The sequence below is a fragment of the Leptopilina boulardi genome, unplaced genomic scaffold, assembly GCF_019393585.1.
Source record: "Leptopilina boulardi isolate dan_hultmark-lab unplaced genomic scaffold, ZJU_Lbou_2.1 LbouV2_156, whole genome shotgun sequence".
Classification (NCBI taxonomy): Eukaryota; Metazoa; Arthropoda; class Insecta; order Hymenoptera; family Figitidae; genus Leptopilina; species Leptopilina boulardi.
The window spans coordinates 729,113-751,594 of NW_026137703.1; the positions used below are offsets into that span (position 1 = coordinate 729,113).

Consider the following 22,482-nt stretch of genomic DNA (forward strand, 5'->3'; position numbering starts at 1 on the left):
CCGAATAATGTAACTCCTCGAGAAATTGTTAGAGAAAGAGCAGAAATCGTTCCAAACAACCCAATGCCTCCACCTGAAGTAAATGTCAATCCAGACAATCAAAGGCGAAATTATAATAGAAAAAAAGTTACTTACGAAAATAGAACTACGAGAAGCGGTAGAATTGTTAAACCTCCGAATCAACTGAATGACTTCGTTGTAACTTGAATATTTTCATTTTCTCTAAACTTAATCATTTTATAAATTGTTCTTAATTTTTAAATAATTAATAAAAAAAAGGGAGATGTCGAGATGTCACTATTGTCAACTTGCATAAATTGCGTAACTTGTTGCGTTTCTACGTTGACTTAGGGAACGGCAGTCTATGTACAGCCTTGGTACAGATCCCACTGTTAAAATGTATTCCTACTTACTTTTCATAAATAAATAAATTAAAATAGTATTTGTGTTTTATTAATATTAAAATCAACAAATATAACAATGTTATATGAGATCCTGATCAATTGTCCGGATGTATGTATGTGTGTGTGTGCGGATCCCTTTTTTGTTTAGACGATAACTTTAACAGGTTTTAATGGATTTAGATAAAATTTGGTAGGCTTATTTATCATATTAATATCTCAAATCTGACCAAAAGATTTTAAAAAATACACAAAAAACAAATTTTATCGTCTTTTTTCCAAAATTTTTTTTTAATCGAAAAAATTTTTAAACAGAAAAATTTAAGGTTATATATAATAAAATATATAAAGTATAGTTTCAATTTAAATTTAAAGAATTTATGAAAGTTAAAAAATAAAAATTTCACATTTTGGCAATGAAATTTTGTGATTTTTTAAATTGAAGTTTATATATGAAATAATTGTATTTCTTGAATGAGAACGAATCGATTGGTATATATAAAGTATACATTTGAGGTAAATTTAATAAATTAATGAAAGTTAAAAAAAAAATTCCCATTTTAGATGATAAATTTTGTATTTATTTAAATTCAAGTTTAAATATAAAATAATTGTGTTCCTTGCATTGAAACAAACTGATATAATTGTAAATAATTATAAATTATATATTATTTTTCTTTATTTTTCAGAAATTTCAGCTAAAATGTGAATTTTTGATTTTTTAACTTCCATTAATTCTTTAAATATTTAACCCAAATCTATAGGTACTCAAATGTTTATATTATTATATTATTTTTGTATGTTTATTTCAATGTTAATGCTTTCTCCACGAGGAAGCAAATTTTTTTGCTGATTGTAAAGAGGAAGCAAAATGTTCATGTAATAAACATCTGAATTTACAACTTGTTTATATAATAATAGATATTTGAAAAAATTGTTGAAACCACTATAACTTTTTAAGAAATAAATATTTGTTAGTGAGATTTGAAATTAAGACGCATTTTACATCTTAATCGCTAAAAAATATAAAAAAGTTGCAAAAAATTAAAATAGGAATTTTTTCTTAAAACATATGTTTAATGTATGTGTAAATTTTAATTTTAAATCATATCTGTACATGAATTGTTGAAAAAGAATGTGAAAAATGAAAATTTTTGTCCAAGTGACCTCACGAAGACGTCAAAACAAACATTTTAATGTAATAGGAGATATTAACCTTTTTTTGAGCTGTACTGTATTTTTTTAAATATACATTATAATTATACGGTCCAAAATACGACTGTGAATTTGAAACCGGATTTACAATCGTAATTTTTTATTAACTTGCAGGTCAAAGTTATTAATTCTTCAGATTATCGACAACAAATTTGTTTATTTGATAAGTTTAAATACTCTCGGTTTAATTTTTGTTTCAAATGTTCAAAACTGCGTACACTATTCCCCTACAGCAGCGAAACTTTCCTAAAGATTTCATAAAGATTTATTTGAAATGTTCGAAATATTTAATTGCAATGTTTAGTAAAAATTGTGTAAAGATTTAAATGTCCCACTTGAATAAATGTTCAGGAAATTTTCACAAAGTTTCACACTAAACATTTATTTAATCGGGACATTTAAATCTTTACACAATTTTTCACTAAACATTGCAATTAAATATTTTGAACATTTCAAATAAATCTTCAAGAAATCTTTAAAGAAAGTTTCGGTGCTTTGGGGGTTCGGATCAATTAAGACGACTTTAATTAGAAAAGGGAAGAGCTTTCTGACACATATAATTGGAAGTGATTCCTGATTATTCAAGAGTGACAGGGAGACGAAGACCAGTATTGTTTTCGTCCTGTCGACAAGGGGGGAGCCATATTTATTATATACACGGCGCTTCGAGGTATACTACAGCGCCACGCGCGACTAAAAACTGAATAATTATTATCATCATGTTGGGTTTCGCAAACTTGCGCTGCAAAGTTATTACAACCTTGCGCAGTAAGATTACCGAGTAAGCGTGCCATAGGTGAGACATTTGAAGTTTGTGGGTTCAAAATATCTGACATTATAACTTACTGTGAGTTTTGTAAAACTTTTTCTACAACCTCCACTATAGATTTGCTGGTCATACCATCAACTTCCAATGATAGACCAATTTTTGAATCTATAATTTTTCGTGTATTAAACAACTGATCACCAAAAAATGGTATCGATATTAAGGGAACCCCGTAATACACAGCTTCTTGCAACGACTGGAGTCCACCTTGCATCATAAAAACTTTTGTATTCTTATGTGCTGTAAAAAAGGTATTATAAATAAAAATGACTTAAAAATGTTACCTAAACCATTAGCCCTCGAAGAATACACCTATTTTTTCTAGCAAAAAGCACACCGGGGATCTGTGAGACACTATCACAGAAAATTAAAAGGCATTAAAATAAGCTGCAACGCTTATTAATTTAATCCAATTTTGCTTATTTTAATACCAAAATGGATTAAAATAAGCAAAATTGGATTAAAATAAGAAGCGTTGCAACTTATTTTAATGCCTTTTAATTTTCTGTGATTTAATTCAACAATTTAAATTGAAATTAATAAGTATATTATTTTTAAAAAATGATTGTAACATTTTATAGTTTTGTTTCATTTTCTAAAAATATAAATGAAATATTAATATAGAGTATACCCTATTGAAAATCCCCACATGGGAAACCGCATGAGATCCTATGTCAAAAACTATGTAAAACCCCACTTCCATTAAGGAAAGCATATGGCTTCCTATGTAAATCCCCATGGAAAATTGAGAAAGGATTTGAGGTAGAAAAAAATTCAAAACGTTTTCCTATGTCAAATCCAATGTTAAATCCCTCTTCAATTATTTAGTATAATTTTCCCATATCAATCCCTAAGTGAAATTCTTTTTCATTTTTTTTTAAATTTTCCCATGGGTCAGTCCAGCGAAAATCATCTAGAGCCGGTTGCTCGATTATTTTAGAAATGCCTGAAATTGATATATAATATTCTTTTATGCAATTTAATGATCATTTGAGGTTTTATATTGCTAAAGACGTCTTAGTTTTTTTTAAAATAGTTTTTAAAAAGATTTGATAAGCTGCAGGGTTATGAATCATCCATTTTACAACGATGCTGTAAAAGTCGTTGTAAAATGAAAAACATATCTAATATGTATTTTTCATAATACATATTCATATAAAATACCTAAATAAATGCCAAGTGCTTGAAAATTACTCACCTAAATACTTAAATCTTGATTTTTTCGAGTTTGCACAGTGCTATATTCATCGTTTTCGTTTACGCATATCTTCTATGGAGAAAAATAAAAACTTTTAAAACCTTTTGAATTTAGTGTATATTAACACTAGGAAGACATACCAATAGGAATTTTTGTGGGGTTTTGTCCCGTTATTAATTTTTTAAACCTTGAAAATTAGGTAAAATTAACCGGTTTTTGACAAGATTTTTGTTTTTTATAATCAGGGTTGAAGTTAATCACTTAAAATTTCCTATTATTACGATTTAATTCAAAAATGTATATGAAAATTAAATTCAAAATTATTAATTTTTTTCAACATTTTTTATAATTATATAATTATAATTATTTATATTATTTTTTTATTATTTTTATTATATCATTAATTGTAATTGTAGGGGAGGATGGGGCATGAATAGTTAGGTAAGACGTTTTCGAATCTAGCGACCAAACCTGAATTTGTATCTGCAAACGAGTAGTATTTTTGGAAAGCCTGGTTATTTGGCTATAATTTTGCTATACATTATTTTGCTGTAGAGTGCAATCCCTACGAGATACGAATGAAAAAGTAAAAAAAAATCTCAACTATCCTTGCCCCAGTACCGGGGCAAGGATAGTTAGAAGAATCCAAATGCTAAAATTGTCATAGAAAATCAGTAAATTTTCGGTTTCTTTATTTTATTGGATTTAGACTATTCAATATTGATATATCAAGTATTAACAACATGTTTTAAACATTTTATAATATCAATTATTGCATCAAAATTCGTCTGAACTAGAGTCTGAGGTTTAACCAATTTTCTTCAGATGATCACCAATTTCTTGGTCAATAAGCTTCGTTTTCCGTATATAATTACGTACCATTATGTATATCAACATAAAAAGAACAATTAAACATTTTTTTATAATTTGCAGTCGCATTAGCAGGATTTTATCGAGACGTAATAGCTCTAACTATCCTTGCCCCATAAGCCCATATTTCAGTTTTTTATAAATTTTAAGGAACGACGTTAATTAATTTAAAAATAAATACGATATTCGTGTTCAGCAGGAAATTCCACTGCGGAAAACATTTACGAAAATAAATATTCTGAAGCACTAATATAGAAAACAGTATGATAAACACTATGTTGACATTTTAGCAAAACAGACTTTTTACAAAAATATACTCCTGACTTCGCAAATGGTGGCAGATTGACTTCCAATTTTTACTATCATCTATTGGTGTTAAGACGCAAATATACCATGACTGACGCGAATTTTGAACAAGCCGTTTAAACATAACAGCAATTAACTATCCTTACCCCTTAACTATCCTTGCCCCATCCTCCCCTAATATATAAAATATATTATAATATATATTAAAACGAAACGTGTATCAGAATCACCAAAGCACAAAAATGTACAAATCACAAAATGAAGTACGTTGGTTTTTATATATTATAATTACAATTAATGATATAATAAAAATAATAAAAAAATAATATAAATAATTATAATTATATAATTATATAAAATGTTGAAAAAAATTAATAATTTTGAATTTAATTTTCATATACATTTTTGAATTAAATCGTAATAATAGGAAATTTTAAGTGGTTAACTTCAACTCTGATAATAAAAAACAAAAATCTTGTCAAAAACAGGTTAATTTTACCTAATTTGCAAGGTTTGAAAAATCAAGATTTAAGTATTTAGGTGAGTAATTTTCAAGCACTTGGCATTTATTTAGGTATTTTATATGAATATGTATTATAAAAAATACATATTAGATATCTTTGGCGGATTTTATTTACCTAAATTCGCCCTAGCTGGGTCGAATTTAGATTAATCAAATCCGCCAGGGATGTTTTTCATTTTACAACGACTTTTACAGCATCGTTGTAAAATGGATGATTCAAACCCGTGCAGCTTATCAAATCTTTTTAAAAACTATTTTAAAAAATACTAAGACGTCTTTAGCAATATAAAACCTCAAATGATCATTAAATTGCATAAAAGAATATTATATATCAATTTCAGGCATTTCTAAAATCATCGAGCAACCGGCTCTAGATGATTTTCGCTGGACTGACCCCCATATCAAATCCCATGTCAAATCCTTTTTCAATTATTTAGTATAATTTTCCCAAAATCAATCCCTAAGTGAAATCCTTTCTCAATTATTTAGTATAATTTTCTCAAATCAATCCCCAAGTGAAATCCTGTTTCATTTTTCTGAGAAAATTTTCCATATCAAATCGCATGTTTAATCATTTTTCAATTATTTAGTATAATTTTTTAATATCAATCCCCAAGTGAAATCCTTTTTCATTTTTTTAAAAAATATTTCCATATCATCAAATCCCATGTCAAATCCTTTTCCAACATAATTTTCCCAAATCAATCCTCAAGTGAAACCCTTTATCATTTTTTTGAAAACTTTACCCATATCAAATCCCATATCAAATGTCATGTCAAATCTCATGTCGAATCCTTTTTCAATTATTTATTATAATTTTCCTAAATCAATCCCTAAGGAATACCACTTTTCATTTTTTTGAAAAATTTTCACATATAAAATTCTATGTGTAATCGTATGTAAGAATGCACATGAAATCGTGTTCCACTTCCCATGTGGATTCCTATTAGGTTTCCTATATGGGGATTTTCAATAAGGCGAAAGAGGATTTGACACTGGAATGATATAGGATTTGATATGGGAAAATTTTTCAAAAAAATGAAAAAGGATTTCATTTGGGGATTGATATGGGAAAATTATACTTAATAATTGAAAAAGGATTTAACATTGGATTTGACATAGGAAATCGTTTTGAATTTCTTTCTACCTGAAATCCTTTCTCAATTTTCCATGGGGATTTACATGGGAACCATATGGTTTCCTTAAGGGGGTGTCCTGAATTAGAAAGCATAAAAAAGCTGTTTTTTGAGAATTTTTTTTCGAAGGGGATAAAAACTGTCAGCCTAGTTAAAGGTAAGGTGCATTTTTGTAGATGTTTGAAAAGTATAAAAAAAATTTTAACTACATGATTCGATGAACTGTTAAAGAGTTATCCGAGAGCGCCTTGAAAATGCAGTATCTAATTGGCGGGAAAGATAGCAAAAAAATTTATCGACAGATTGGATCGGTTCAAGGCTTATTCTCTTCAGTATAATATTCTCTTCTAGTTGAACCTAAAACATGGTTCAAAATCCTTTTTCAGAAGATTTTATAACACTTTAAAGTGATTTTTTTTTCTAAAAAATACATTTTTTTCAAACTTCAATAAAAATTATTATTTCACGACTTTTACGTGTTTTTATAGGTTCAACTAGAAACTACATATGTAAAAATTGGAAAAAAATTTTTTTCTTTTTTTTGGTCAAGAATTGCGATCTGTATCTTTCCCGCCAATTGGATACTGAATTTTCAAGGCGCTCTCGGAATAGGCTGCTAACTCCTTAACATTTCATCGAATCATGTGGTTAAAATTTTTTTAACACTCTTCAAACATCCATAAAAATGTACCTTAGGTTTAACTAGGTTGAGATTTTCTTTTCCCTTTAAAAAAAAATTATCAAAAAACAGCTTTTTTATGCTTTCTAATTCAGGACACCCCCTTAATGGAAGTAGGATTTTACATAGTTTTAGACATAGGATTCCATGTGGTTTCCCATGTGGGGATTTTCAATAGGGTATTGTTCGCCAAAATCATTCGAATAAGTTTTTGTGTCTCGTTTAATAACTTTTCGATAGTAAGTACTTTTTGAGGTTAATTTTTCTCTAACTTCCTTTGATAATTTACAAATGCAGGTGTGAAATAAATTGACATGCCAGTGTGCTTCTAGTACTGAGTCAGTACTTCAGCAATTTATAATGAGTACTCTATGGTTAAATATTAAATAAGTTATACCCAAAACAGTTTGCTGTGGTGCCCATTTTATAAATTTTATGTTTTTGATTTCAATTGTTGGAATTCCTGTATGCTTCCATAAAATTTTTTGCTTTAATGTTCTGAAAGCACCATAAAGTGCAGTTAATGAATTGTTTGATAATTGATCTGATTGCAAATTTGAACCCAAAGAGAAATAAATTACTCCATCAGGTGCATTATCTAGGAATTCTTGAATGTCCTGCAATAAATTTTTATATTTAAATAATAATTGATAAAATAATTAATACAATGCAATTGACTATTTATAGGTAAAAATAGTTATCGCGGCACGTTTATTGGTCACCACTCATTATTCTCCCTTTCCCGTACATTAATTATATAATATGCTAAATAAACAGTGTAGGTAAAAACTTAAATATAAAGATAAGTAAAAATATTCACCTGAGGTAAATGAGCAGGATTGTCATTTATATGCAGACTGTGTACTTCGACAACATTAGGTAACAATGGCTTAGGATAACCAAATATGTGATTGTTTCCAAGAATGACTAAACTAAAATTGTTCTCAACTTCAAAAACAGAAGTCCCAGGAATATATTTATTTGCTATTATCTGAGCTTGTGGTAAATGAATAAATTTAAAATATATCCTGGTCCACGTAGTGTATAGTACATTCCATAAACGTTCATTTAATGTCATTTTATCATTAAATGCAAATGCCATGTCAGCATTCAGTAGTGGATTATCTGGATTACCTTTTGAATATTCATTAAAAAGATTTTAAATACAAGTATCCTTTGCAATAATTGTATATGTGTGATTATAATTTTAGTCGTATAACTCATAAATACAGACTTTCAACATTTAATATATCAACTACTTCATCCCATGCTTTTGATAAGTTTTAAGAAAGTAAATAAATTTCTGATAAAAATTTAAACATATATATGTTTACATAAGTCGGATATCTTTAAACTTTAACCAGATGAAATAATCTAAATTTTGTATGTTAAGATTTTGCTGACCTTTAATAGGGTCTAGAGAATTAAAAATACTTTAAAATCATCATTTATATGATTAATCGCAAGGATAATTGTATTAAATATTATAACTTCTGTCCATGTATTTATCATCTTTGGTTTATACAGGTATAATATTTAACTTACCCACAGAATCCATAGCATATGGTAAATTTCCAACACTCAAGAAACCGATTAGAAGAGGAAAGTTATATCGCTTAACTAAAGCATAATAACATTGAAACCACAACTGTTCTATGATTATAGCATCAAATGTTTTATTGCTGTTTCTATAAAAATATATTTGTCTATGATTTAATTGTGAAGTATTTATTAGAATTTCTTAGCCAAATGGGCTCTCATCCGTAATTGCTTCAAGTTACAAAATTTTTTAAGATTTTTATAATATTATAAAATAATTTAACATAATAGTTTATTGTCACTGTAAAGTTAGTGTTCATTTTTTAGGATTTTAATTTTACATTTAGTATTCATTTGTCATTTTAAACAATTATGGAGAGTGTTAGTTACCCTATTGGTAAGAAAAGTTTTTATATTTTTAAGGAGTTGGTAGTAAAAATGGGTTTTACACATTTAAAACCTAAAAAATTTAAAATATTGTATTGATTTATTTATACTGTTATAGATTAAAGTTTTTTTTTAATTACTGACATAACGGCTTTCAAATAATTAAAACATTAATTTTAATAATTTTTTAAGACTTCTCTTTCGAAAATTAGTATTTATATAAGTTTTTAAACCTAAAATTATTACAAAAAAGTATTTGCGTCTTTTCTATATAAATAAATTAAACAGAACATTTTAACTCGTCTGTGCATACAATTTTTAAACACACTTTTATTTTAGTTTCATATTATAACCCATAATTATTACTATCAACACCTCATTTTATAGTCTCAAGAGTTTTATAATTTCCAACTTTACATTAGATTTTGCACTGCCACACTCTTTATTTGGTCCTCACATAATTTATTAGACTCAGCCATATTCATTTGAAGAATTGAAAATGCATTCATGTGTCTGAAATATTTATTAGGTTTTGCGAACTAAGCCATTTTTACACATTGATATTGATCAGTTTGAATCAGTCAAAAAATATTTCACTAAAGGCATAGAAAGTTAAGTATGCAAAAGCCGTTAAAGGGGGCATTATAAGGTACTTTTTTAAAAAAAATTGGAGATGTAACTTCAAAAAATGACCCCAAAATTTTTTGACTTTTTTTATTTTTTTTTTAAATCGTAATTCTGACGTTACTAAATAAAAGTTGTCATAATTCCGCAACTAACTAGCCCTATATGAAGTACATTGTAATTGTTTATAAAAAATCCTCTAATCCAAAATAGTTCATATAGGGCTCGTTGAATGCGGAATTACATCAGCTTTCAATTGGTAGCTTCAGAATTGCAATAACTTTATTTATTTGTGAAATATATTTTTTTATTACCTAATTAATTAATTAATATCTCGAAAATAACAAAAAAGGACATCTCAATATTTTTTGTGGTGAAAATAAATATTTTTCACTTTCAAACAAAAAATAAATAAACAAAAAATGACCAAACTTAAAAAAAAGTCAACAACATTTTTGATTTTTAAAATAAAGGGTCAAATTTTGAATTTAAAAAAAAATTTGCACCATTCGAAAGAGCAGGAAAAAACCTTTCGAAACCATATAGGTCAAAATTTTTTTAATCTTTCTGTTTAAAAGTTACAAGTCTTCAAAAATTCACTGTTTAATTTTTCAAAAAAATTCAACCCCCTCCCTCTCCTACAGTTTTGAAAAAACCTAACAATACTTCGTGGTTAAAGTAATCACCCCAAACTATGTGCAAGATACAACCTGATCCGATCAACTTTTTTTTCACTCAGTACGCTACAGGAATTTTACCCAATTTAAATAATTTTGATTGGTCGATAAAATATCTAATTCTTCTTTAAATTTTTGAAGATAATGGTTGTCAGAAATTAATATTCTATAACTAATATTCTTCAAATTATTGTCCTTGATTGTTATTTTTTTTAATTAATCAACGTTTTTCGTTATTTTGATGCAAGATTAGCCAAAAAATCATACTTGAATCTTATATTTACATAATATGGAAAATTAAAGTGAATAATATAGGTCTTCACTTAAAATTGAAATATAATTTCATCTTCAAAAAATCTTCAAATTTTCTGAACGTTGACTCAGAAATCATTACATGAAATAATAAAGGGTTTATATAAGTTAATTATTGGAAATTAATTTCAATTATCTATATTATCTCAAATTTTTGTGAAATCATGATGACAAATTACAATTTTGGATATCTACATTGCAACAGACCATAGAATCAACAAAAAAATGATGACAAATTGTATTTTGAATTAATAACTAAATTTAACCAATTTAGACAACAAAAAATAAAAACTAAACAAAATAATTAAAATCGAAACAAATCTGAGTATAGAATTCTCTATTGAAAATCCCTGTACAAGAAAATGTACATGTTTATTAACTGAACTTGTACCAGTTCTGGTGCGGAAAATGTACATTTTCTTGCACCAGAATTTGGAACAAGTTCTTGTATCAAATGTTGTACAAGATCTTGTACAAGAAAACATACTTCTACAAGAAAATGTAAATGTTCTTGTACATATTCTTGTGCAGATTCATATACAAGTACTCACACATGAAATCATTCTTGTTCTTGTACAAGTACATTTGAGAAAAAAATTTGCAATTTTAAAAATTTATAATCATTAAAACTCTTCACTTATGCATGTTAAAAATTATTGCGCAGCTTAATAAAACTACTGCGTAGCTTTTAAAGTTTTTAATTTTTACTAAACGTAGACATAAATAAACATGTACAAAAAGATATACCAAATCTGGTGCAAGAAAATATACATGAACCTGCACAAGAATATGTAAAAAACACATACATTTTTTTGTATACAAATATTAAATAAATTTTCTTGTACAAGATCTTGTGCAACATCTTGTACAAGTTCTGATAAAAGAATTTCCCAATACTGGTGCAAGAAAATGTACATTTTCCGCATCAGAACTGGTACGAGTTCAGCTGCTGAACATGTACATTATCTTCTACAAGATCTTGTACAAGAATTTTCAATAGGGAATTGTAAAATTATAAATTTTACAACGTTACAAAGTGAACACATGCCGGCATTTATTTCTTACTGTTAGCTTTTCTTTAAGTTACCTGTGAAGTTCACGAATCTTTTATGTCTGATCAAGCTAGCATACAGCAAGATAATGTGCTATTTGGGATGTATGATGTCCTGTTTAATCTGTTATAAAATATCAATTACACAGGACCACAAAATTTTTTTTGTCTCAGTGAACCGGACTATACATTTCTAAAGCATTTATATTAGAAATTATAAAGGAAATTATATAAGAAATTATATGGCAATATGATCTACACCTAAAATTATTTACCTATTTAATTTCCCATATAATTTCCTATATAATTTCCCATACAATTTCCTATGAATATATAGAAAATTATATGAGTAATTTCAATATAGGTGCAGATCATTATAGTTCCACATTTACGTTACCAGATAGTGATAATATTTTGTCTCTCACAGTTGAGATCAGTCTTGAATACTATAAAAGCTGAGACTAACTCAAACAGTGTATTGCAAATCACCGATTTTTTTCTTTGCAGGTGAGTTGCAGTAATATTATTAAATTTTTAATTCAATAATTTTTAATTTTTGAAAACTGCCGTCTGCATAAAGTATTCAACTAAAAATTCCCATATGAAATCCTATATTGTTTCCTTTATATAAATCCATGTGATATGTTTACACGGGTTTTCATATGAGATTCGACATAGGATTTTTCAAAGAAATTTTTTATCTATATACATATAAAGAAAATAAGATTTCACCTAGGATACAATATTGGATTTGACATAAGAATATTTTAATTAAGGTTACTATTATAAACTTTCATGTTTTCATACAGGAAATTACATAGGAAATTTATAAGGAATGTACATAGGGGAATTGACATAAGATAATGTAAGAGAAAATTTAGAGGAAATCACATAGAAATTTACGTGGTTTTTCAAATGGAAGTTTATATGATAACTCCTATGTCATTTTCTACATTAAATCCTGTTTCACTTTCCTACACGAATTTATATGGGATCCTATAAAAATTCCTATAAAATTCAAGGATTTTATCTAGTTTTTTTCTGGGAAGTTTTAACGGATCCTATATAGGATCCTATATGGGGTTTTTCAATAGGGTAGAACTGAAATTATAATAATTAATTTTTATTTATTTATTTTTAATCAATAACTTTTTTTTATTTTTATATATATATATCATTAATATATTATAAAAAGATATTGCCGCCGCTGCCGCTGATTCAAGAATCAACGCTAGGCGAGAATTTCGACGCTACGCGTGAGCTCACACTACTCGCCTACCATTCAACTCGCATAGCATTCAAAGTCGCGTACCATTCAGAATTTGTCTCGAATGAACGCTAGGCGAAAATTTCGACGCTACGCGGGAGCTCAGAGTACTCGCCTACCATTCAACTCGCGAAGCATTAATAACTCGCGTACCGTTCAGAATTTGTCTCGAAAATTTCAGATATTGTACTATCTTTATTAAAAACACAGGTTAAAAATTAACATCACATCAATACTCAAAGTCAAATGACAGAATCATAGATTAAAACGAACATAACTTCAAAAATCAAGGACATATATCAAAAACCAGAGTTTTTGATGGAGTAGAGACGGACATAACCTCAAAATTGTTACAGAGGTCAAGATATGACCCTCCCTTTAAAATTTTAAAGGTCATAGGTCAAAGAAGAACATAACCTTAAATTTACGTTAAAGGTCATAGGCGTGGAGGCGAACATAACCTCAAAATTTAGTCAAATTCATAGAAAAAATAGGAAAAGAACTAGGCGCAATTGCGCCTACATCTAGGGTTTCGTGGCGCTTTAAATTTTAATTAAAAAAAAAGAAAAGAAAAATTAAAAAATGAAAGAAAAAAGAAAGAGTGGCTGTGGAGTGGAGGTCTTTCTTCTACCATTAATATCTTTTGATTGACAAACAAAAACTTTACCGCAAAATTTTAAAAAAATGTCATTCGAAGAAAATCAAAAATTGGCAAAATCAAAATTCAAAAAGGTAAATGAAAGAAAAAAGAAAGAGTGGCTGTGGAGTGGAGGTCTTTCTTCTATCATTTATCTTTTTTGATTCATAAACAAAAACATTAGGTAAAATGTCCATTCGATAATGTCCACTATTAAGACATGTCAACTAAGACATGTCAAGAAAAAAGAAAGAGTGGCTGTGGAGTGGAGGTCTTTCTTCTATCATTTATCTTTTTTGATTCACAAACAAAAACATTAGGTAAAATGTCCATTCGATAATGTCCACTATTAAGACATGTCAACTCTTGGACATGTCAACTATAGAGACATGTCAACTATAGGGACATGTCAACTACTGGGACATGTCAACTATAGGGACATGTCAACTATTGGGATATGTCAACTATTTGGACATGTCAATTACTGAGACAGGTCAAATACTGGGACATGTCAATTATAGGGGCATGTTAACTAATGGGACATGTAATGTCCATTCATGTAATGTCCATTCGGGAAAATGTCCATTCAGTAAATGGAGATTTGGGATCTGTGGGGCCCCAAAATTTGGATTTGGGAGCTATGTTGCCCCAAAATTTGAATTTGGGATCTGTGGTGCCCCAAAATTCGAATTTGGAAGCTATGTTTGCCCAAAATTCGAATTTGGGATCTGTGGGGATTATAGGGGGTGTTTATACTACGGACAGACAGACGGACGCCAAAGTGAAACTATAAGGCTTTCGGCCATGGGCGACGAAACCCTAAAAATCTGACATTACCTCAAAATTAGGGTCATAGATTATAACCCATATAGCACCGAAGATTTAATAAATATTTATTAAATTTTTATTTTCAATGTTCGCAGTATTTAGAATAAAGGTTAAGTAAAGCTTCTGTAAATATTTAAATGTCAGCACTTGAGCAAATGTTTAGCGCGAACCTTAAGTGAAGCTTGAAATTAAATATTCGTTAAAGGTTCGGCTCGAAACTTGAGTGAAACTTTAAATTAAATATTCGTTAAAGGTTCAGCTCGAGCCTTGATTGAAGCTTGAAAAAAATATTCGTTAAATGTTCACCCAGATAGCTGGATTTAAAAATTAATTAAAGTATTAATTGAATTAATAATAATAATATAATTAAAATAATTATATCTTTAATTTGAATCAGTTTAATAAATAAATTGATTTAAGAAATTTTAGTTTTCGAAAATGAAAAAAAAATAATTTCTTAAATTTAGGGACTCATACTTGATTAAGTAATTTTTTAGAGACATTAAATAACGAAATTAATTTTGAAAATAAATTTGAGGGACCGGGGATCGAACACGGGTTCTTGAAAAAATTGCTAATTCAGTGTACTTTTCATTTCATTATAATTGTACTTATTTTTTCATATAATTAGTTAAATAAAGTATAGTAACCAACTTTAATACATTAATTTACCATTTTCATAAAGAAAACGACAAATTTTTATTTTCTACGCAAATGAGAAGTGCGAAAAAATGTGCATGGTTTGTTTACATTTCACATGTTGGACATACCCTTAATCAAAAAAATTGATGAAAATTTTTTTTTGGCAAAAATATGTGACGAAAAATTTATTTTCTTTATACGTGCATGCAAAAACCTCGTTTGGCAACCACTTTCAGCTATCCAAAATAGTCGAATCCCTCACTGTACGCGCGGACGATGAGCAAAGTATTTTGCTCACCGTTAAGCGGTGGCCAAAACATTTTGCTCATCGTCCGCGCGCACAATGAGGGAGTCGGCCATTTTGAATAGCTGCAAGTAGCTGTCAAACGAGGTTATGCCTGCACTTATAAAGAAAAATATGGTTCGATACTCGTTGCCTCACGAGCGTATACCCATTACTCGTGTAACGACGTGGCTCAAACTCAAAGCTCGGCTTTGCCTCGCATTGAGTTCTTGCCACGCCGTTACATTTGTAATGAGCAAAACGCTCGTTTGGCCCCTTGTATCGAAATATACTATTTTTTATCAAAAAAAAAGTTGCAGAAAATTAATTTTAAACGGAATTATTGGTAAAAAAATGTATTATTTTATTAAACAAATTAATATTTTTGATAAAACAATTATTTTTTTTCATGAATATTTCCTTTAAAAATTCACTACTGTATTAAAAAATGAATAACAATTAATCTTAGCCATATTTTTGAAAAAATGATTTATTTTATTAACGATATTTTTGATAAAAAAATTAATTTCTGTTGCAATAGTTTTGATTAAAAAATTAATCGTTTTCAGCAATATTTTTGATAGAATAATTTACATTTTTTCACTAATAATTTCGTTTAAAATTAATTTTTTTAACTTTTGTTGATAAAAAATTTTTTTTTAATTTTTTTGATAAAATAATACATTTTTACCAATATTTCCGGTTAAAAAATAAGAGTTTTTCTTTTAATAAAAAAAAAGAAATTTATTTAAAGAGAAAAAAAGCGCGGCTGTATTGATTTTCAAGGGGCTGTTCGCTCTTGAATACCCGATTTGTAATGTAGAAAATATACTAGGTATCTTCCGAATATTCATCAATTAACATAAGAAAATGTAAATTTCGTGATTCTGAATATATTGTATTTTAAGTGGAGATTACCGACAATTATTGAAAAGGATGTTCGAATTTGTCGAATACTATGCAAATCCGAACGAATCTCGTCGATTCCAGTAAAATCCTAAGTCATGCAGTAAGAATTGTTGCGAGTCACGAATGGTTACGGAGACATACGAGCGAATTCGGCGGCGAATTATACAATTAATCTATATTTCTTGCAAGTAACTCTCAATTACTTCAAATAAAATGAAAGCACTGTTTCCCTTAATTTCAAAATAGGAATTACGCAAATGACTAGCAATCCTTAAAAATCTTTAATGAATTCTCAAACATTGTTCAATTGGATTTTCAGTGAACAGCCTCTCCTTGATTTTATCAACAAATGTTGATAATAAACTGTAATAGATTAAAATTAATAACAACATTAAATTTTTATACTTATTTAACAATAATCATCTTAAAATGCATAAATTTATTGATTTTAATAAATAATCTACCAATTTCATCATTTTTTAATACATTTTAGACAGAATTTCAATCTTAATCTCGTGTTCCACGAATGCTCCGCAAATTTCGTGGAGCATTCGCATCATACAATCCGCCAGGGAATATTCTGTTTTACGCTTTATAAATCAATTACAAATAATGTAATTAGTAGATGTTACTCTTGACTGAAAAAACTTGTAGAAGAAAATGTACAAGTTCTTGTACATGTTCATTAATGATCTTGTAGATGTTCATTATGAACTTGTACATTTCCTTGTACATATTCAAGTAATGTTCTTGAACAAGTTCAGCATCCGGAATTGAGACATGTTCTTGTACCAGAACTTGTACAAGATCTTGAACAAGAAAATGTACATGTTCTTGTACATATTTTTTTGTGCAGGTTTCATGTACATTTTCTTCTACAAGATGTAGAACATGTTCTCGTACATGTTCATTTATGTCTTCGTTTAGTAAAAATTAAAAACTTTAAAGGCTGCGTAGTAGTTTTCTGAAGCCTTTACAGCTGCGCAATAATTAATAGCATGCCTAAGTGAAAAGTCTTAATAATTATAACTTATTAAAATTTCAAATTTATTTCAAAAACATTTTTAAACAAATGTTCTTGTACAAGAACATATATGTGTTCATGTAAAAGTACTTGTACACGAAACCTGCACAAAAAATATGTACAAGAACATGTACATTTTCTTGTACAGGTATGTTTTCTGGTCCAGGATCTTGTACAAGTTCTTGTATCAATAATTTCTAAAAATTTAATTCAGTTTGTGAAATTGGAATTATATTGTGGAAATAAGTAAATTTGAATAATCTCAGTATATATCGTATTTATTTATTAATTACACTATTTTCTAATTATAATTAAAAAATGTTAATATAAATAAAATTAATATTTTATTAATTAAAGGAAGTATAATAATTTATTTTAATTAATTTAATAAATAATTTGAAACAATTTAATTAAGAATATAAACTTAAAATATATGTATACTGTTTTTCAAGGATAATAAAAAATAGTTATTTGATAACATTTTTTGAACAGTTAAGATTTAAATTGAATATTATAGAAATCAAAATTTAAAGATTTTTAAAAATAATTAATTAATTATTATTATATTAATTATTATATTAACTAGCAAAATTACACGCGCGCAAGCGCGCGTCCAACTTTAATTGCAATGGTTATTTTAAAATAATAATATTAATAATAATAATAATAATAATTCTGCATCAGTGGAGTATTAAATTAATAATAGGTATATTTCTAATTTTCACGTTATCATTTATTTATACACAGAAAAAAATGAGTTTGATGTTATATAAATAAATAAATTTAAGTAAAAATTTTAAAATATAAATATTAAAATTTTAGAAATAAATATTTTTGATAAAGTCAATGTTCGATGAATTTTTTATAATCTTTTAAATTACAAAAAATTAATTATGCTAAATATTTTTTTGTATTTTCTTTAAATATTTCGTTGCAAATGAAAATCTTAAATTTATGTTTTTTTTCAAAAAATTTAATTAACTGATAATTAATAAATATTAAAAAATTATGTAATCAAAAAGAAGTTTAAATTAACTGAAAATTATTAATTATATTTTAAAAAGTATTAAGCAATTAAAAAATATTTAAAAATTTTGAAAAAATAAAACCTAAAAAAAATTTGTAATGTTTTAAACTTTAAACTTAAATTAAAAATTAAAATCAAATAGAAAATTTTTTAAAAAAGCAAACTATTTTTATATTGTTTATAGATAAAAAAATATAACAATTTAATAATTAATAATAATAAATTTATGAATAATAATATATAATAAATAATAATGAATAATGAAAAAATAATGAAAGATAAATAATAATTATAAGTTAAAATGTTCTAATTATCTGTAATAATCATTATATTTAAAAAAATCTGGCAGCCCCCTGCGGGGGCGGCCACATTCTCATCACGCGCTTCGCGCGTAGGGGCTCGCTTCGCTCGCTAGTTTGAGCGCGCCCCGGGGCGCGCGAAGGATGATCGTCCCGCTTCGCGGTCCGATATTATTACGCGCTTCGCGCGCTTTGTTTGTTTATTACAATTCAAAACCTATTAGCATTAATTACTTTTTAACTACACTCTGTAATACAAAAATTTTCCTATTAAATTTAAAAATTGTATTAATTATTATACTACCAGAAAGTAGTTGAATGACCCAAGAATCTATTCGGTAGAATGAGATTTTGTAGTTGTTTCAGACTTTGTGGTTGATTTAATTAATTTTGAAGTAAAATGTCAAGAAGAAAGAAATTATCTTTATTAATTTTATTAAAAAGAGTAAAATTAATTACACACAGAGTTAAAATAAGTAAAAAAGTAGTTATTTTAAAAGGGGATCTTCATATAATCGACTTGTTTTGAAAAATTTATTAGAAACAACTCATAGTCTTTATTAAAATACGTTAAATTAAATTATAGAAATAGGTAAGGTTTAAAGGTATTAGAATAAATTTTTTATCGGGCAAAAAAAAGAGAATGACGGCACTGTAGCTGTTCAAACTTAGTTCCTTAATATTGCGCCGTGGATTGACCAGGTCTTTGTAGTTAACGAAAATCGACAAACCAAATTATTTACTAAAATAAGACATTCCGCTTTGAGCTAATTTCAATTGAGTAAAAGAAAAAATTAATTGAAAATTTAAAAACACTAAAAAAAGAACTTTAAAGTAAATACATTTTTTAAAGCAACAAATTTATTATATGAGGTTCCGCTTTCATGTTTTTATTCATATTCATAAAAATTTTTTTGTACAATTTATATAAGTGAAATTTTTGGTTTTTATAAATTAAATTTCATCTTCTTAAAGTACTTTGACTTTAAGGATAACATTCTCATCACGGCACTCGCGTTTCACGCTCGAAAATTAGAAAGATACAATAGGAAAAGGAGGCGTGCATTAACCCATTAACGGAATTTTTACAGGTACGTTGAGGCTCTATCAAATAGTGTACTAAAAGAACCGAAAAATTTTAAATAAACAATTTACAAGCATTAAAAAAAAGATTTTTTTAGAAATTTTGTTCAGTTTTTATAATTTTTTCAAATCTTATCCCTTTAGAATACCTTTAAATGCTAAAAATCTCGCGTCAAAAATGTTTCAATACGCCATTTTGAATTTTTAAAAACTGACTTCAGAATCGTAATGAGCGACCTAAAAAACCAAGGAGTAGAAAGATTTATTTAAATTTGTTAAAAAGATTGTTGGAAAATGAATTTTCTCTTAAAAAATAGCAATGTTTATACTTAGTTAATTTATAATTCTTTATAATTTCGCCTGCTACACTTATTATTTTTGTTTCACTTCACAATGCTTTCGTTATAGTGAAAAAAATGTTTTAGGAATACTGCTTCAAAAACTTTAAATCTAGAGAGGAAAGTTGCTAAAAGAAAAGGTGGCAAAATAGGTTAAAACTGGTCCGCAAAAAATTAATGAGTAAAATAACACATCGAAAATATTTTAAAATTTTTGTTACCTTAATCGTTATAGAACATAACTTTTTTAACTTTTTTGTTTTAATCTGTATCGAAAAGTGTTAAAGAAAAAAAAGTTTACAAATCTACAAATACATGAATTTTAACTAATTCAAAAGTAAATAATCGAAAAAATACGAAATTATAGTATAAACAGCGCAATATAAAGTATTCTAAAATAGAGGATTTTTTGAAAACAATAGCAATGTTTGGAAATGGAAAACAATAGTTGGACTTATAAAAAAAAAAAAAAAGAATCGGAACTTTATGAGTAAGTCACTGTTATTTGTGTTAATTTAAGGTGGTTTAAACAGAAATAATACATAGATGAACATAGTTTTTCAAAATGAAGTAATTTTGCTCTGCATTTTACCCATTTTTCATCCGATTTTGTCCTTTTTTAAGAAAAGTGATATAACTTTTTTGTTTTAATAGCTATTGAAAATTTTCAAAGGAAAAAAGTGTTTATTTTTACTCGCAATTTTCGAAAAAAAATTGAAAAAATTTTTTTTTTAAAAATGCGACGTTTGGAAATTTTTAAAAACTACAAATTTGAATAATTTTGTTGTTTTTCAACGAAATCATCTGGCCAACGAACTCAAGCGAGATTTTGATACACTTAAAGTGTATACCAAATTTGAAGTCGATTCATTAAAATTTGTTCGAGTTATCGTCGAGCAAACTTTTTTGTCTACAGACAGACATACATACATACATACATACATACATACATACATACATACATACATACATACATACATACATACATACATACATACATACATACATACATACATACATACATACATTTGTTTAAAACCTATTTTTTGGCATTAGAAAGGCTTGAAACTTTTTGTTTCTAAATTGAAATGTGAATGATATTATGTATCATGTAATCGCTATTTCAAAAATTTAAAATAGGATAGAAAGCACTTAGTAAAAATCGATTTTTATAACTGGATTTATTTCAAACTTCTAACTTTTAAACTTTTCTATTGACGAATCTAAAGTTGTATTTAAAAAAATAAAAAAGGCGGATTCAGAAATAGTAAAAGAATACAATCAGTAAGTTTTCAAAATTTCATATTGGCAGATCTAATATGGCGGGAACATTTTTTAAAAAGTGCTCGAATATTTTAAAACTTGGTATCTATGGGTTTTTAAGATCACTGATTACAAATCTATGATTCAAATTATGAAAATCAAAACCACGTTGTCATAATAACAATCATAAAATCGTTTACTAGTTCGTTTTCCTTTTTTTTAATTTTTAAAATTTATTAATTTTAGTAACTATAATATACATATAATGTTATATAAATTAATTAGTCAATTTGCGGAATTTTAAATATCTTTTATGCATGATATAAGACGAAGTGATTTTGGTTAGGTAATAGGTATAACAGTACTGAGCAAATGGTATAAGGCCAAACAGAATAGATTCTTGAACGGGAACGCAATCGTAAACAGAAACGTAAGAATGAGTAAGAGAAGGATAGCAAATATATTTATTCTTCTCTCACCCATTCTTACGTTTCCATTCACGATTGCGTTCCCGTTCAAGAATATATTCTGCTTTGGCTCATAGGCCCAAGAACTTTGTTTTTTATTTTGTTTTGTGCTGCAATGAGCACATCTTCTTTGTCAAGCGATTGGTTGGAGTATATGATTGGACTACCCTACTGAAAATTCTCATGTAGAATCTTATATTGGATCTCACATAAATTCATATATTAAAATCCACATAAAATCCTATGTGTCATGTAAGAAACAATATAGGATATTATGAAAAATCATATAGGAACTTGAGACATAATTTGAAGTGGGATTCATTGTAAAATCTTATAAACGTATTCTTAGGTAATAAATTATGTAAATTCCTATGTGAAATCCTACAATTTTTTCTGGTCCTATTTTTTCCTTCAATTTCTTATGTCAATTTCCTTCGTGTTTTCTCATTGAAAAACATACCAAAATTTATTGCTCAATCCTTAACCAGAAATTTTCCTATATCAAACCATACATCAAACCTTTTTTTGATTTTTGAATAAATAATTATTACAAAAAATCTGACATGAAATCATATTAAAAATCCTCACGGACTGATTTGAACGTAAGAAATCATATTCATGTAGATTCCGAAATATCTATATTTAAGATTTTACATAGAATTATATAAAGG

General features: G+C 27.3%; 1 protein-coding gene across 2 annotated transcripts in view; it reads right to left on the bottom strand.

The window, feature by feature from the left end:
* LOC127276929 (UDP-glycosyltransferase UGT5-like) overlaps positions 1-22,482 on the bottom strand; it is a 78,513-nt gene that overhangs the window by 21,012 nt on the left and 35,019 nt on the right. The window contains exons 3-7 of one of the 2 annotated variants that reach the window (XM_051297680.1): positions 9,498-9,593; positions 8,700-8,842; positions 7,975-8,288; positions 7,552-7,771; positions 2,463-2,682 (exon numbers count right to left, since the gene is read on the bottom strand). In XM_051297680.1, the coding sequence (XP_051153637.1) occupies positions 2,463-2,682; positions 7,552-7,771; positions 7,975-8,288; positions 8,700-8,842; positions 9,498-9,593 (993 nt within the window). The remainder of the gene's footprint in view (positions 1-2,462; positions 2,683-7,551; positions 7,772-7,974; positions 8,289-8,699; positions 8,843-9,497; positions 9,594-22,482) is intronic. The other variant, XM_051297681.1, reaches the window with a different exon arrangement.